The sequence below is a fragment of the Zerene cesonia genome, chromosome 25 (assembly GCF_012273895.1).
Source record: "Zerene cesonia ecotype Mississippi chromosome 25, Zerene_cesonia_1.1, whole genome shotgun sequence".
In the NCBI taxonomy this organism is placed as follows: Eukaryota; Metazoa; Arthropoda; class Insecta; order Lepidoptera; family Pieridae; genus Zerene; species Zerene cesonia.
In genome coordinates this window covers 1,070,210-1,083,643 of record NC_052126.1, presented here as the reverse complement: position 1 = coordinate 1,083,643, position 13,434 = coordinate 1,070,210, and the positions used below count along the sequence as shown (strand labels likewise).

Sequence of the window (13,434 nt, the reverse complement as noted above, 5' to 3'; positions counted from 1 at the left end):
AGTTTACCAACTTGTTCCCTGTAGTTTATTCGTATACCTACCAATGTTACGACATTAATTATTTTAACGATGACTTAAATCAGAACACTCATTCAAATAATATAAAAAATACACGTCCTGTGAATATCCTGAATACTATTCTAGTTAAGATATAATCAATTATTCCCACAAATTTGGTAATTTTGTGATAATACTCGCAAACGGTTGGGAAATGTCAAACTTCAAATGGTCAAACAAATTTCAATTGTCAACAAACAACATAACCTCTTGATAACTGTATTTTGTATTTTTTTAAGAATAAAAATTGCTATTGTCTCATGTCTGTGTTGTTTTTGCTTTAATTTATGGTATAATTATATGTACATATTACTTCGAATAATGCGACGAACGTAAACTAAAAAATATTCAATGTAACTCACAGTAACCAACTTTTAGTGAAATAATCCGTTTTAAACATTTACTATGGGTGTAACGGTGTAAGTTAATTATTTAACATACTAAAGTCTTATATAGTTATATACTTGTGGTTTATCTAATGATTTTGTAATCAAAATACGCGTTCTTTTATAGATTACAACAATACCCAGTGCCGGAAAATAAAACCGGTACCTACGTTATCGAATTGTTAACTAAACGACTTCTAGCATTAGGAGCAACGCAACAGGGGCAATTCCTAGTAGACTGCGAAAGTTACCTGTCTCATCCTACAATGGGTAAGAAGTTGTCATATTTATTTTATATGAATAAGTAATAAGAAAAATGTGTTTAACCCTAAATTGATTTTCAGGATCAACTAAAACAGTACACATTTTACACAATTCTGAGCAGCCTGCTTCAGTTTTTTCTATTCTCGAAAGTGGTACAAAGAATATACATGTTATAGCTGATGGTTTATTCGATTTGCTTATGATGAAGCTTTCAGTACATTATACATCTAAAAAACAGACTAAAATTGAAAGCAAAGGTCCCCGCTTTGAGTTGAGTGACTTTTGTGTGAAGCTTGGGTCTGTAACTATGAATCAGAATTTTAAGGGGATTCTTATAGAGGTATGCTTGATGTTTTTCTTTGTTGTTATAGTCTGCAAATAGTCAATTGGTTAAATAATATTCTTTATTGGTAGTATATGTATAATAACATTTTAACTTGTCTGTCAGAATGATTTCAACCTTTTTATCCATGAGAAATTTTGAAAGAATAGCAAAAATTTGATCACGAGGCAGGATTCGAAGCTGCGTTTCTTGCCTAACCGTAGCAACGCCTAGCCTCTCGGCCACCCGTGATCCTGCCACAGATTTTGTTACTCAATAAATCCATTGGTATTTCAACAGATTGGCATGATTCTTTTTGTGCTTGATAAGAAATTGTAGTCATTTGGTCCCAATTTAGAAGTTGGAGTAGTATCTTAACTCCAGGCATGTTGGCTATTCTGAGATTAAATTTTGTATAGGTTATATATACATTAAAATAGCCTGTTAATGCAGGGAAAACAACAATCCGGTCAAATGTTTGGAAATTAATTTATTTCAAAAATTTTCAGGTAGAATACCGGCCATGTGTAATGGCAAATGCAGTATGGGGTCTCTTACGAGAGTTCTTACAAGGTCTCCTTGGACCCACAATACCAGTACAACCACCACAACACTTGCTGAGCCGAATGAATGAAATATACACGCCTATAGACACTATATATCAATATTTGGAACATTTCAGTGCTTATAGAAAAGTTACTGGCTTGAGAAGTGCTTAAGATTATGATAATGTATGATAAGGTTACAAGAATAAATTTTTATATAAGAATAGGCGTTTTTATAAAGGACCTTCTTAATCAATTTACGATACATTATTTTACGAAAAAAAAAATTATTATATAAGTTATATAATAATTTTTTTTTTTCAAATGTACTATTAAAAAAAAGAAAAAATGGGCATGTTATAATAATGATAAATAAAATCCAATACCTCTAAGTCAGTTCAACAATTTCCATTGGTATATCAATAACTGATATGCATGTATGTATGAAATATAACTGTGATTAAAAGTATCAAATATCTTTAATCAACAAATATCAAATATTTAAATATTTTAAATATAATTGTTTATGTTTACATTTGTTCTCAAATGATCAAAATAAAATGTTGAAAGAGTATAAACAACATTATACCTGATGTAAGCAATATTTGTGTATTATAAACTAACATACAATGAGTACAGGCCTTTGGTACAATTTTAAATAATATAGAAAATGAGATGTGGGCATATTTTGATCTGTATAGTTTATGGAATATGTAAGTAGTTTTATTGGCTTGACTTAGTATTTTAACATATAGATCGTGAATAAATATGGGTATATATGATCTTGTTGATAACTGTTTTTTAAGAGATTCCATAAGTTTATTTTATGACTAAGATCTGCTACAATAGGCCAATGGAAGAATGTAGGTTTTTTTATTAGAGTTGTTCATGTTTCCAATAAAAATCTGCATTTAAATGATGTATGAATTTTATATTATTTTTTTTAGTAAAGTCAGCTAGATCTGTAGAAATCGATTTAATAGATTGTGGAATAGATCATGAGGTAGAAGTAGCCACAGGTGACGTTGATATCACTCAGTATCCATGGTTGGGAGTCTTATACTACAGCTACTGTGAGTATCTTATCCCAGCTTCGCTTCTACCCGGGATGTAAAAATATTTTCAACCGACTTCAAAAAAAAGAGGGGGTTCTCAATTCGACTGTTTTTGCGTCTTACTTCGATACTTTCAACTGGCTGAACTGATTTTAATGCTTTTTCTATTTGAAGGCCGCCCTCCGTGTGGTCCTTTTAAATGGCCAGACTGTCTAGTTCTGACAATTGAAGATGTTTTGTTTTTTGCTAAACATCAATATTTAGCCTATTTTGATAAGATATAGATACAGTTTTATAATAATCTGTCTTAGAGTACGGTAAGTAAGTAAATAATACGGTAAAAAAGTAATACGGTAAGTAATATATATATTGTAAATTGTAATGTATAGATAAATTGAAAAACTATTTCCTGCACGTTCGTCCGGTCTTGAACCTTAGACTTTTTTATTTAAGTCTAACGTCCTTACAACTGAGCCATCACTGCTGTATTATTTTAATTCTAGATGGCGAATCTGATGATGCCCGAGCTGTGACGACCGTAGCTTTGATTCAAGCGGAATTCGTGATAGCTGCTGCTGCTGATATTGGACCAATGCCTAAACATGATTTCCGGTAAGTATTATGAAGTTAATCTGTATCAAAAGTAACTCTGTCTGCCTTTTTTTTTCTCTCCGAAATCACTGAACCGATTTGGATAAAATTTAGAACGAATATAGTTTGCGACCCGAGAAATATTTTGTGTATATATTATTTTATTCAGGAAAGCCCACGGGAACGGGAACCATAGGGGAAAACTGTAGGTACAGTCTATATGTTCAATATGTTAAAATTAAGAGCAAATAACGGCTGCAAGCTGCACTTAAAAAGAAATTGCAAAATATTTATCGGATATCTTGTTACGAAAAACGAAAAATAATTATTATTTAGTTTGAACGTTCCTGTTTGATTCTTTACAGATCGAACGCTCGCGTACTTTTGGGTGAAAACTGGAACCGAATTGGACGTAAAGTGAGGAATTACGTAATACACGAGGAGTATGAGAACACGTATAATACCATCGCTTTGGTACAGCTAAGGACTCCAGTCAGAAATAGTATACTTCCTACCTATATCAACATCTCCCTGCTATAAAACTGTATTATTTGTCCTATATAAGATAAACAAATTTTAAACAATAATGCACAGCTATTACGATAAATGAGAGATTTTTTAAAGAATAGAAAAAAATGATTATGAGGCGGGAATCGTATCCAAGTCATTTTACCGGACCGTAGCAAAAAAAAAATCTCAGTTATCTAATATATAAAATTCTCGTGTCACAGTTTTCGTTGCCATACTCCTCCGAAACGGCTTGACGGATTTTGATGAAATTTTTTGTGCTTATCCGGTATCTATGAGAATCGGACAACATCTATTTTTCATCCCCCTAAATAATCAGAGTAAGGCAGAACAGCGTTTGCCGGGTGCAGCTAGTTATATTACATTATTGTTTGTTTTTCTTACAGTCAACATTAAACCACTCTGCCCTCCGCCTCATATAATAAGGAATCCAGATTTTTATGTCGTCAAGTTTAAGAAAGGTTAGCGATTTACCATAGATATCAATATAAACAGATGGAGCAGCCAGGTAAGGCAGAAGGAGATAGAAGATTACTATTTCTTTACACGCGCATGCGTAGTTTTGTGCTATAGCATTAAGGCCGGAAATATTCGTTGACCTAAAACTTTAGAAACATTTTTGTTTTAATTTGTTTAATAGAAAACCCTCCCTCCTTTTTGCAGATTATCAAAATTTACAAAAGGCAGTTATTCCAGTGTCTCATGTACCCGCCAATTTATGTCGAGAGTTTTATTTGAGAGCTAATGTAAGTTTATAAAATATAGTATGAAAATATGTAGAGCGAAGTCCCGTGTCCCCTTTTTTCTATGTCACAGTCGGCAATGGAGCTGGTGGGTCGCCTGATGGTAAGCGCTACCACCGCCCATGAACATTTATAGAGGCATAAGGTCCATTGCAAACCTTACGCCTCTACAAATGGATTGCCGACTTTTGGGAAGGGATTAAGGAAGGATTGGCGAGAGGAATAAAGGAAAGGACTGGGAAGGGTAAGGAAAAGGATATGGGCCTCCGGCTCCCCCACTCACCGAACGAAACACAGCAGAATGCTATTTCACGCTGGTCTTCTGTGGGGGTGTGATACTTCCCCGGTGCGAGCTGGCCCAATTCGTGCCGAAGCGTGCTCGACTACCACATACAGACACCCTACTGGGGTATGGGGCAGATGATATACATCTGATTCACTGATCGATTTTCTTTATGGACAAGTAAGTGGTCAGCCTTCTGTGTCCTGCTAGACCGAGACATTATTTTTTTTTTGTGCGTCTCTACCGGGATCGAACTCAGGACCCTTCGGTTCTACGCTCACGTGTTAATCACTGTACCAAGGAGGCGGTCCATGAAAAATGAAGACATTCATTATGAATATATTTCTTAATTTATTACTTTCTTTAGATATCTCAAATTGTCTTTCATAAATTATACTTAATACATAGTTGAAAATACATTGATTTCAAAATTAAATTTCTAAATTTGCAAATGATCTTATACGCGCACTAAATTTGTTACTGCCGATGCAGTATTTTAAATTCTGAATAATTTACTATTTTCTTGAATTTCATTATTAAATATAAATTGAAACAGTAAAATAATTTTCGGCAGTTATACGCAAAGAAATTGCGCCCACCGCATGTGTCTTGTGCTGTTTCTTTGGAAGAAGATAATGTATGCGTGTGGGACGCGGGTTCGACCCTCGTATCAAGGGATGTGTGGGGTAGATGGCAATTGGTGAGGAAATTAAATAATTTCTTCGCATGTAATTAAACTATGTGATAAGTGCACATAGATAATTGAGACGTAGATAAAGATTTCCATTTGTCCAATAAAACGTGTAATATTTTTTTATGCCATAAGCGGGCAACTGAGCTTGTGGTTAGACGTTCGTAAGCGATCACCACCGCCCATGATCATTCTTGCAGAGGTGCTGCCCGCTTTTAAGGGGAAAAAGATAAGGAAAAGATTGACGAGTAGAAAGAAGAAATGGACTGGGAAGAGTGAATAGGAAACGGGCCTCTGGTTCCCCCGCTCAATGTACGAAACATTGTAGCATGCTTCTATTACACGCTGGTTTTCTGTGGGGGAATGGTACTTCCCCGGTGCTAGTTGGCCCAATTCGTGCCGAAGCGTGTTCGACTCCCACATAGAGGGTTCTTCAACCCACGATATATGGATTTATTTTTAATTTATAAGTATTTAAATATAATTACAATTTACTTATAAATAATGACAACCATTCCGTCACATCTCAGTTAATTATAAAACTGTAGTAAAAATAGAACAAACACGCTTAAAAAGCCCATTTTTAAACGTAACTTATACCTATATATATGGTATGATATAAGTTTATTTTATCTGAATGAAATTGTATTCATCCTAATTAATATTTTCAGTTAGGTTTAGGGGTCCGCGGGCCAGGCTGTGGAGCGCCATCCCGGTATTTGGATATAATGAGCTATTTCCCCTGGATTGAAAGCACTTTGAACAAGTTTAAACGTATCACTATATCTAAGATGTCTAAACACAAGTTTATATTGAGAGGTTAGTTCTTTTCTGTATCTATAGTCTATCTACATAAAGTGTATAACTCGAGAACAGCTTGACCAATAACGCTAATTCTTTTTTACGATTTTGTTGAGGTATAAGGAAGGTTAATGGAAGGAAAAACGTGCCACGGATGAAACCGGGGCGGACTGCTGGTACTAATTTTGGACGGTTTTTAGGATTCTGTACGCAAATGGTAAAAGGGAACGTTTATTGTCGCGATTCTGACCTTTGATTCGTACTTAGCAGATTTTATATATTAATTACATAGATTTTTTTTTTGTGTCTATCTTCCTGTTTGGACTATGGGTGACTTTTGTCTGGGAAATACTTAGAATTTCAATAAATGGAAAAATCAATCAAATATTAATTTAAACATAAATAAACATTTAAGTTAATTAGATAATGTTATATTTCAGGGGGAAGCGTGGCTTACCAACGGTTCGGAAACTGTGATGAAGAAGAGAAAGTGAACCTCGTGTATCGCGAGATGATATCACTGCGAACTGATAATGACCAGTTCCAGTTTCTCACGTATAATGTAAGATTAATTTCAAAATGTTTTATGTAATTTATCATTATATCATTGATAAATATTATAATATGTACAGACTAGACTACTGTGAACATATACTCAGTAGAATATAACGACACGGAACAATGTGGATGTTTTGATGTCCTAGACTTGATAAAACATACGTTTTTTTTAATTAACCTATTTGAACTACGAGCAAAATCTTCCGGTTAAGGTGCACTTGATTAGACTTATGGGCAAACTAATAAAGGACTTATGCATTTGAGAAATACTCAGTATTTAATCCATAATTATAGTTATTTATTTTTTATTTAACAAATTTATGTACCACACCAAATTAATATAGTACAAAAGGCTGTTATAACTGATATTTTTAACAGTTGTCGATTTACGATGATGTGGAGTTCACTTGCCTCACCTTAGAGCTGGTGAACGCGTCAGCTGTATCAGAAATGAGGGTCAAACATCTATGCACTAGGTATTCTAAGGGACCGCCGTGTTATGCGTATAAAGGTAATACCATGGGCTAAATTTCTAAATAAATTAAAATAAAAATTAATAATAAAAGACAACATTTTCAAGGAAGAAAACATTTAAGGACATCTAAATCGCACTATATTTCTTTAGGTAGCAATTTCTTATCCCAAGGGAGCATTTTATCAAGATAATAAGTTTCCTATCACCCAAGTCAGTCACAAAGTATGACTTTGTCCGTATACCAAATTTCATTAAAATCCGTTCAGTAGTTTCAGCGTAATTGACGAACAAAGAAACTTTCACATTTATAATATTAGTGTGATGTGATAGTAGTTATATTAAGTAGTCAATGCTTACGTATTAAAAACTAGTATGTAAACTCCAGGTTCCGTCTTCGAAATATCAGTGTACCTCATGTTCTCTGACACGTGCCGTTTCGAGATGTTCGCGTGGGGTTTCAAGAAGAATATGACATTATTGGATATTCAGGCCTGGAAATGGGAGGAGGGGACCTATTATGAAGATTTCACGATGCTCCCTGTAGAATATAGAGGGCCTACTCATCTAACGGAGTTTGGATTTGAACCGCTCGACATGGGCATGTGGGTGCCGGAGTACGAGTTGTGGACGACGACCGAGTTCGATAATAGCACCTGGTCCAGTACAACCAAGAAACCTAGGATCATAGCTGGTATGTTTACACGTTTTTTATGTGGTTTTCATTTAGTTTTTGGTTTAGATGAAGTTTTCGTTTACTATATATAGCAATATAATAATACTATATATACCAATTACCAATAATGTGAATTGTAAAATTCTTTGAAACCTTTTCTAAATTTAATATCAAGACTGTTGGCTCATTGGACAATTAGGCTCATTAGCAGTTGTATATCGATATATAAACATAAAATAATACAAAAAATATATTCGTCATAATCGACAACCAATAAAAAATGAGCACAGCATGCACTATACAAATCATTTCAAATAATGTTATTTCAACTATCGAGTCCCATTCGTTATCTGATTTCTTCTGAACATTTTTTTTAGATGACGCAACGCCACCACCTCAGAAACCGAAAAAGCAGGAACCAAGGGAAACTACCACCACGGAGGCTGGGCCCAAAACCGTACCTACCACGATATCCCCAAATATGTCGTACATCTTATTTATGACGGGAAAACCGAATTTTGATATCGCATTCACCCAGAAACCGAAGTATGTTAAAGATGAATGAAGCCAGTATGCCGTTTCCGATATTGTAATATTCTTTTTGGATGGTTCCATATGGATGGTTGTATTTTGACGTTTGCATCATTAAATAAACTAGAAACACACATGATTTAATCGGTTAAATAGATAATATAATATAAATATTATATATGTGAAAATATTATATATCAATGTATATATGTAATTTGCAAGCTACCGGAAATCAGATTGTGAATTCATAGAGGCGTCCCGGCTCTGTGAGACCCGCCTTATATATATAAAATTTCAATAAAATTACTATCTAATACTGGAATTTTATAAAAAATAAACTCGCTACTTCATAACTTCTTTTTTTCAAACTTCTATAACTTTTCTCACACATAATTATTTTTCAATAATAAGAACTGAGAGAAAATGAAATCGTTTCAAATAAAAAAAAAAAAAATACAGGAACTGGTAACGCCAATATTATTAAAATAGTGAATTAAAATTAAATATTTATTATTTTGTGGTGTAATCCAACTACCCTCCTTACATGCGAGCACAACCAATCACCGCACACTTTTAAATCACCCGCAACGTCCCTATTGGACGTAGTGACGCATATACGTCACACAGTCTGCATCGATCTTCCGTGACGATCGGATCTCAATAACCGCCGGAGTGCCTTCACGAGGCCTCTAGACATTTCGTGTATAATTCGCATACCGCCGGAGAGCCTTTATGAGGCTTTCTTGTCACCGCATCAATCGAAGAGATCTTTCATAAAGATCGTAACCCGCAACCGCCGGAGAACCTCCACGAGGTTCTCTAGATATCTCAGGCATTGTGCTAGTGTAACTGCCTTCCCATTTGGTCGCGCTGAACCGCCGCGTGAGTGTGTGTGGAGTGAAGGACTGGATCTGGTCTGCCTGGCCCGAGCTGGAGGACCCTTGACCGCGTGGCGCTGTACCGCGTGCTTGCTTGGACGCTACTCCCTCAGACGAGGTATGTGCCGTGTGTTCCCGTCTTTCTTTTTTTCGCTACACCACGTAGATTAAGTTTTACAGTCCGCTTAATATCGAAATTATATATATTGGCGCGACCAGGAACGTTCAAATTGACTCAATCATAGTCATACCTTTGTTAAAAAAACAATAATGCAAAAATGCAACGGTCATTTATTTATAGTTGTATAAATAAAAGTTGATTGTCAAATACTGCTGAATGGCATGTCAGAATAACATGCATATTTTTCCCTACAATAAATATAAAAATAATATATATAAAATACTTTTCTTTATCGATAAGTCCATTCTGATTTGTAGAAATTATTTACAATTCCATATCAGTACTAGCTATTAATTTCTATTAATCACTTTGTTTTATTTTCACGTTAGCTTCACGAACGTAGGTACTTTCAAAGATATTTCTGTATAAACTTTTACCATTTTCATAGGACATTATTTTCCAATCACGAACAAAACCGTGGGAGGCGAGTTAGCTATTTAAAAAGTCTAGTATTTATAATTATATGTAACCATTGTCAACACAATGCACTACGTTGTTGGCTTCTCTCAATCTACCCTCTTTTGTGGCGATAGGCGGTAGTTGCCAAAAGTCATCGATGTTCTTCTTTTCGTCACCCTAAAAAATGAGTATTTATTTAAATTATATAAATATATACAATTAAATTAACCCGTCTATGATAGGAGATGAATGTGATGTTAATGTTGTCTTTTCTGGGTGTTTGAAAAAAAAAAGCATGTAAAAAAAATAATCTCAACTATAAAGTATAAACAATATAAAGTCAAGAATACAATTTCCGTCACTTAGCGCTTGTGGCGGCCAGCTGAACAGCCACACAACCGATTCTCCGTGCTCTTCACCCCCCCCGCCCGTGCTGGCCGTGACAGATCGCTACTAGCTTTGACGACGAATGTGCGCTTGATTGTTCCTTATATAAAAATCGTACAGTTCTTATACAACTCCCGGTAGGGAGCCCACAAGCTCATATATTATATAGCTTTTATCAAAATGTAGGGCAATTATCTATTGACTAGCTATGTATTTACCTCCATATCCATAACAATCGCATCTTCAGGATCCAAAATGATGAACGGCGTAGATTCAAAACTAAACGCGAGGCCGAAGTAAGAATATTTCTTAACTTCCCCCATGAAAGTATCCCAAGAATACACTCTCTCTGGATTACTACCCAATTCTTTTATTTGTGTCGATAATACACTGTAATAATTCTTTAATATATCGTCATAATGTTGCAATCGTAAATCTTGATCCGTACATGCATATATACAAAATATCAAGTCCAAAACCGGACTAGCATATCTTGATAGTTGAAAATCTATCATTTTTGCATTCACTATTGTACTATTTTGATACTTGTACAGGAAATTGTTCGTCCAACAATCGCCGTGGGAAATAACACCATTGGTTTTATCTTGAACAGCTTTGATCATATCTTGGTAGCGTTCGGGCACAGCAAATTCTCTTATTTTCTCAACATAAATGGTATTAGGATACTCCTTATCTACTGCGTCTATAGCAATACTTGATATTCTCTTCCAAAACCTGGCGTACCAATCCCAGTGGTTTGGGTCGTAATAAGTTTCGAATACTGTATCGCTAATTTTTGCAAACTCATCTGGTCTTTGATCGCGCATCGCAAAGGATAGAGCGTGAAATTTGGCCAAAACTTCGGAAGTTAATTTAAAATGTTCATAGTCAATGCCTTCTTGGCGTACTGGGCTGCCATAATTCTCAAGAGATGCATCTTCCAAACATATAACATCATTCACTCCATCGGAGAGAGCTAGGAACAATTTGGTGTAATTTGTGAATGGATCAGTGACTTGTTTCTCAGATTGAAAATTAAGTAGCTCAGGTAATACATTTAGGTAAATATTTATTTCGTTTTTGAAAAAGTCATGGCTTCGGAATGTGAGTCGACGACAAACATTCTTGGGAATTGTCTTGAGAATTACTTGCACATGTTTGGACTTTCCATTAATTTTTCCATATATTTTAACTCTCATTACTTCACTTAAATAGGAATCGCCTTTGCCTGTTTCACTGACATACTGGAAGTAAACTTTCATAGTTATTGAATATTTCAAAACTCTGTAATAGACGAATTAAATAAAAAAAAGCATTGAATTTAGAGTCAGTTCAGAATTAATATTTAATTTATATTGTGTTCTTATTAAGGCACAAATATCATTTTATTTCTTTATTTACAACATTCACAATATACTATTTTTTATAAGGCGCTTCATTTAATCTTACCTCCCAATGACTGTAGCTAACAGGTTCTTGAAACCATTTAGAAAGAGCTTTATCAAGTTCATCATTGGTTAATAATGGTGACACTTGCGTGAGTAGAGAGTTATTTTCCTTTGTCATGATATTGCTCTTAATTTGATATGAATTATAATATATCTTAACAAAATTACATTAATATTATTTTTTGCTTTAATGAAATGATGAAAATCTTTATATGAGGATGATGTAGGTTGTAATACTGGAATAAAAAAAATTATAAGTATGTAGTAACTCAACACAAAATCTAATTTATATATAAGAATTTTTAGTCAGTTCCAATTTAATAGTAATAAATTAAAACAACTCCACCAATTCCATAGATATTTTGACTTGTTGGATTTAAACTTTCATAGCGAAAATAGCTAAATTCTACTGATAATAAATTTAAAATTATACCCTACATAAGAAATAAAATATAACTTCTTATTATTTGGGTTATCAATATAAGAGAAAGAACTTAGATAATTAATTGAGCAAGTTATCTGATAAAATACTAATAATAAAACTAAGCTCTAGTTTCATATCTTACATACATTAGATAATGCAGAGTAGTACATTATTCGTATTAAAGTTTGATTTAAATTGTTATGGCACCAGACCTAAATAAACAACATTCATTTAATTCATATAAATAAAAATGATTCCCGAAATAGTTGCTACGCTATTCCGCTATTTTTTAACGTTTTTGCTTTATCACAAGGAAGGTTCTTATACCAAGAAAAAAACAACGAACCACGCTTGAAGTCGGAGCGGCCGGCTAGTAATAAAATAAATTGATTTAATTTGCCCTGGCGTGAAAAATAAATTAACTTTACTTACATATCAATTTTTTACATAATAAATTAACTTTACATATCTTGACGAGCTAACAATTTAAGCTTTTATTGTATGTTAAACTTATATTCACTTTCATTCATTATTGCACTATAAACTTTATTATAAACATTCGCTTAATCAGCTTTTCATGTGCACTGTTTTCAGTTTCACTTTTCTTGTTTACTTTACTGTTCACTTGGCACTTGACAGACACAAACCATAGATTGCTATCAAAACGTAAGGCACGTCATCTTTGACAGCATCACTTCCGTGTATAATAATACGTTCATAATTTATAGGTAAAAATAAAAAAGAATACGTATGTTAACAATCACTAAACAGTAGTATAAAAATACGGTATGTTAATGTAACCCTCCGGAAGTTCACATGAAAATTAATTAACAGTAATTGAATATAATTAGGTACATGTATAAAAAACACGTTTTGCTGTTTTGATTTGTTTATGAATTGAATATTTTAAATACAAACTCATGTTTTTGTTTTATATGTAATTTTTAAAACTATGTAGTAGTCCGTTTTTAGGACAACAGTAATATATTCCATATATAGCTGAGGGTATTGAGAAGTTCACAATTAACATGCGTCAAGTGTGGTCAATATGGCGAAAAATACGAAAGTGAAACAGTTATCATATCCTTTTCCTATCCCTTCCTAGTCATGTCCTTTATTCCTATCAAAAATCCTTCCTTATTCCCTTCCCAATTTAAAGTCGGCAATCCATTTGTAGAGGCGTAAGGTCTGCAATGGACCTTATGCCTCTACAA

At 34.0% G+C, this 13,434-nt stretch overlaps 3 protein-coding genes across 3 annotated transcripts; 2 read left to right on the top strand and 1 right to left on the bottom strand.

Moving 5' to 3' along the window:
* Positions 1-37: 37 nt before the first annotated feature.
* Positions 38-1,798, top strand: LOC119836688 (mediator of RNA polymerase II transcription subunit 20). Its single transcript, XM_038362099.1, has 4 exons — positions 38-476; positions 571-713; positions 788-1,047; positions 1,539-1,798. Exons 1-4 carry the CDS (start codon positions 463-465, stop codon positions 1,746-1,748), a joined length of 627 nt encoding a protein of 208 aa, XP_038218027.1. The 5' UTR covers positions 38-462; the 3' UTR covers positions 1,749-1,798.
* Positions 1,799-2,342: 544 nt separating this feature from the next.
* On the top strand, positions 2,343-8,795 carry LOC119836575. The gene is made up of 12 exons (XM_038361957.1): positions 2,343-2,346; positions 2,522-2,647; positions 3,133-3,241; positions 3,586-3,722; positions 4,135-4,209; positions 4,412-4,494; positions 5,349-5,474; positions 6,137-6,284; positions 6,707-6,828; positions 7,203-7,335; positions 7,685-7,990; positions 8,350-8,795. The coding sequence occupies exons 1-12, from the start codon at positions 2,343-2,345 to the stop codon at positions 8,535-8,537; spliced, it is 1,557 nt and encodes a 518-aa protein (XP_038217885.1). The 3' UTR covers positions 8,538-8,795.
* A 215-nt stretch (positions 8,796-9,010) lies between these two features.
* On the bottom strand, positions 9,011-12,851 carry LOC119836764. The gene is made up of 4 exons (XM_038362222.1): positions 12,704-12,851; positions 11,798-12,032; positions 10,567-11,592; positions 9,011-10,138 (listed from the first exon to the last, which is right to left on the bottom strand). The coding sequence occupies exons 2-4, from the start codon at positions 11,912-11,914 to the stop codon at positions 10,022-10,024; spliced, it is 1,260 nt and encodes a 419-aa protein (XP_038218150.1). The 5' UTR covers positions 11,915-12,032; positions 12,704-12,851; the 3' UTR covers positions 9,011-10,021.
* Positions 12,852-13,434: the final 583 nt, after the last annotated feature.

Coding starts and splice junctions, on each gene's coding strand:
- LOC119836764 (XM_038362222.1), bottom strand. CDS start 11,914: ATGACAAAGGAAAATAACTCTCTACTCACGCAAGTGTCACCATTATTA. Junction 11,593..11,797: donor TTAGCTACAGTCATTGGGAG/GTAAGATTAAAT, acceptor GTTTACTTCCAG/TATGTCAGTGAAACAGGCAA. Junction 10,139..10,566: donor CGATTGTTATGGATATGGAG/GTAAATACATAG, acceptor CTCATTTTTTAG/GGTGACGAAAAGAAGAACAT.
- LOC119836575 (XM_038361957.1), top strand. Junction 3,723..4,134: donor AAGGACTCCAGTCAGAAATA/GTATACTTCCTA, acceptor TTTTTCTTACAG/TCAACATTAAACCACTCTGC. Junction 7,336..7,684: donor GCCGTGTTATGCGTATAAAG/GTAATACCATGG, acceptor TGTAAACTCCAG/GTTCCGTCTTCGAAATATCA.
- LOC119836688 (XM_038362099.1), top strand. Junction 714..787: donor CCTGTCTCATCCTACAATGG/GTAAGAAGTTGT, acceptor ATTGATTTTCAG/GATCAACTAAAACAGTACAC. Junction 1,048..1,538: donor TTAAGGGGATTCTTATAGAG/GTATGCTTGATG, acceptor AAAAATTTTCAG/GTAGAATACCGGCCATGTGT.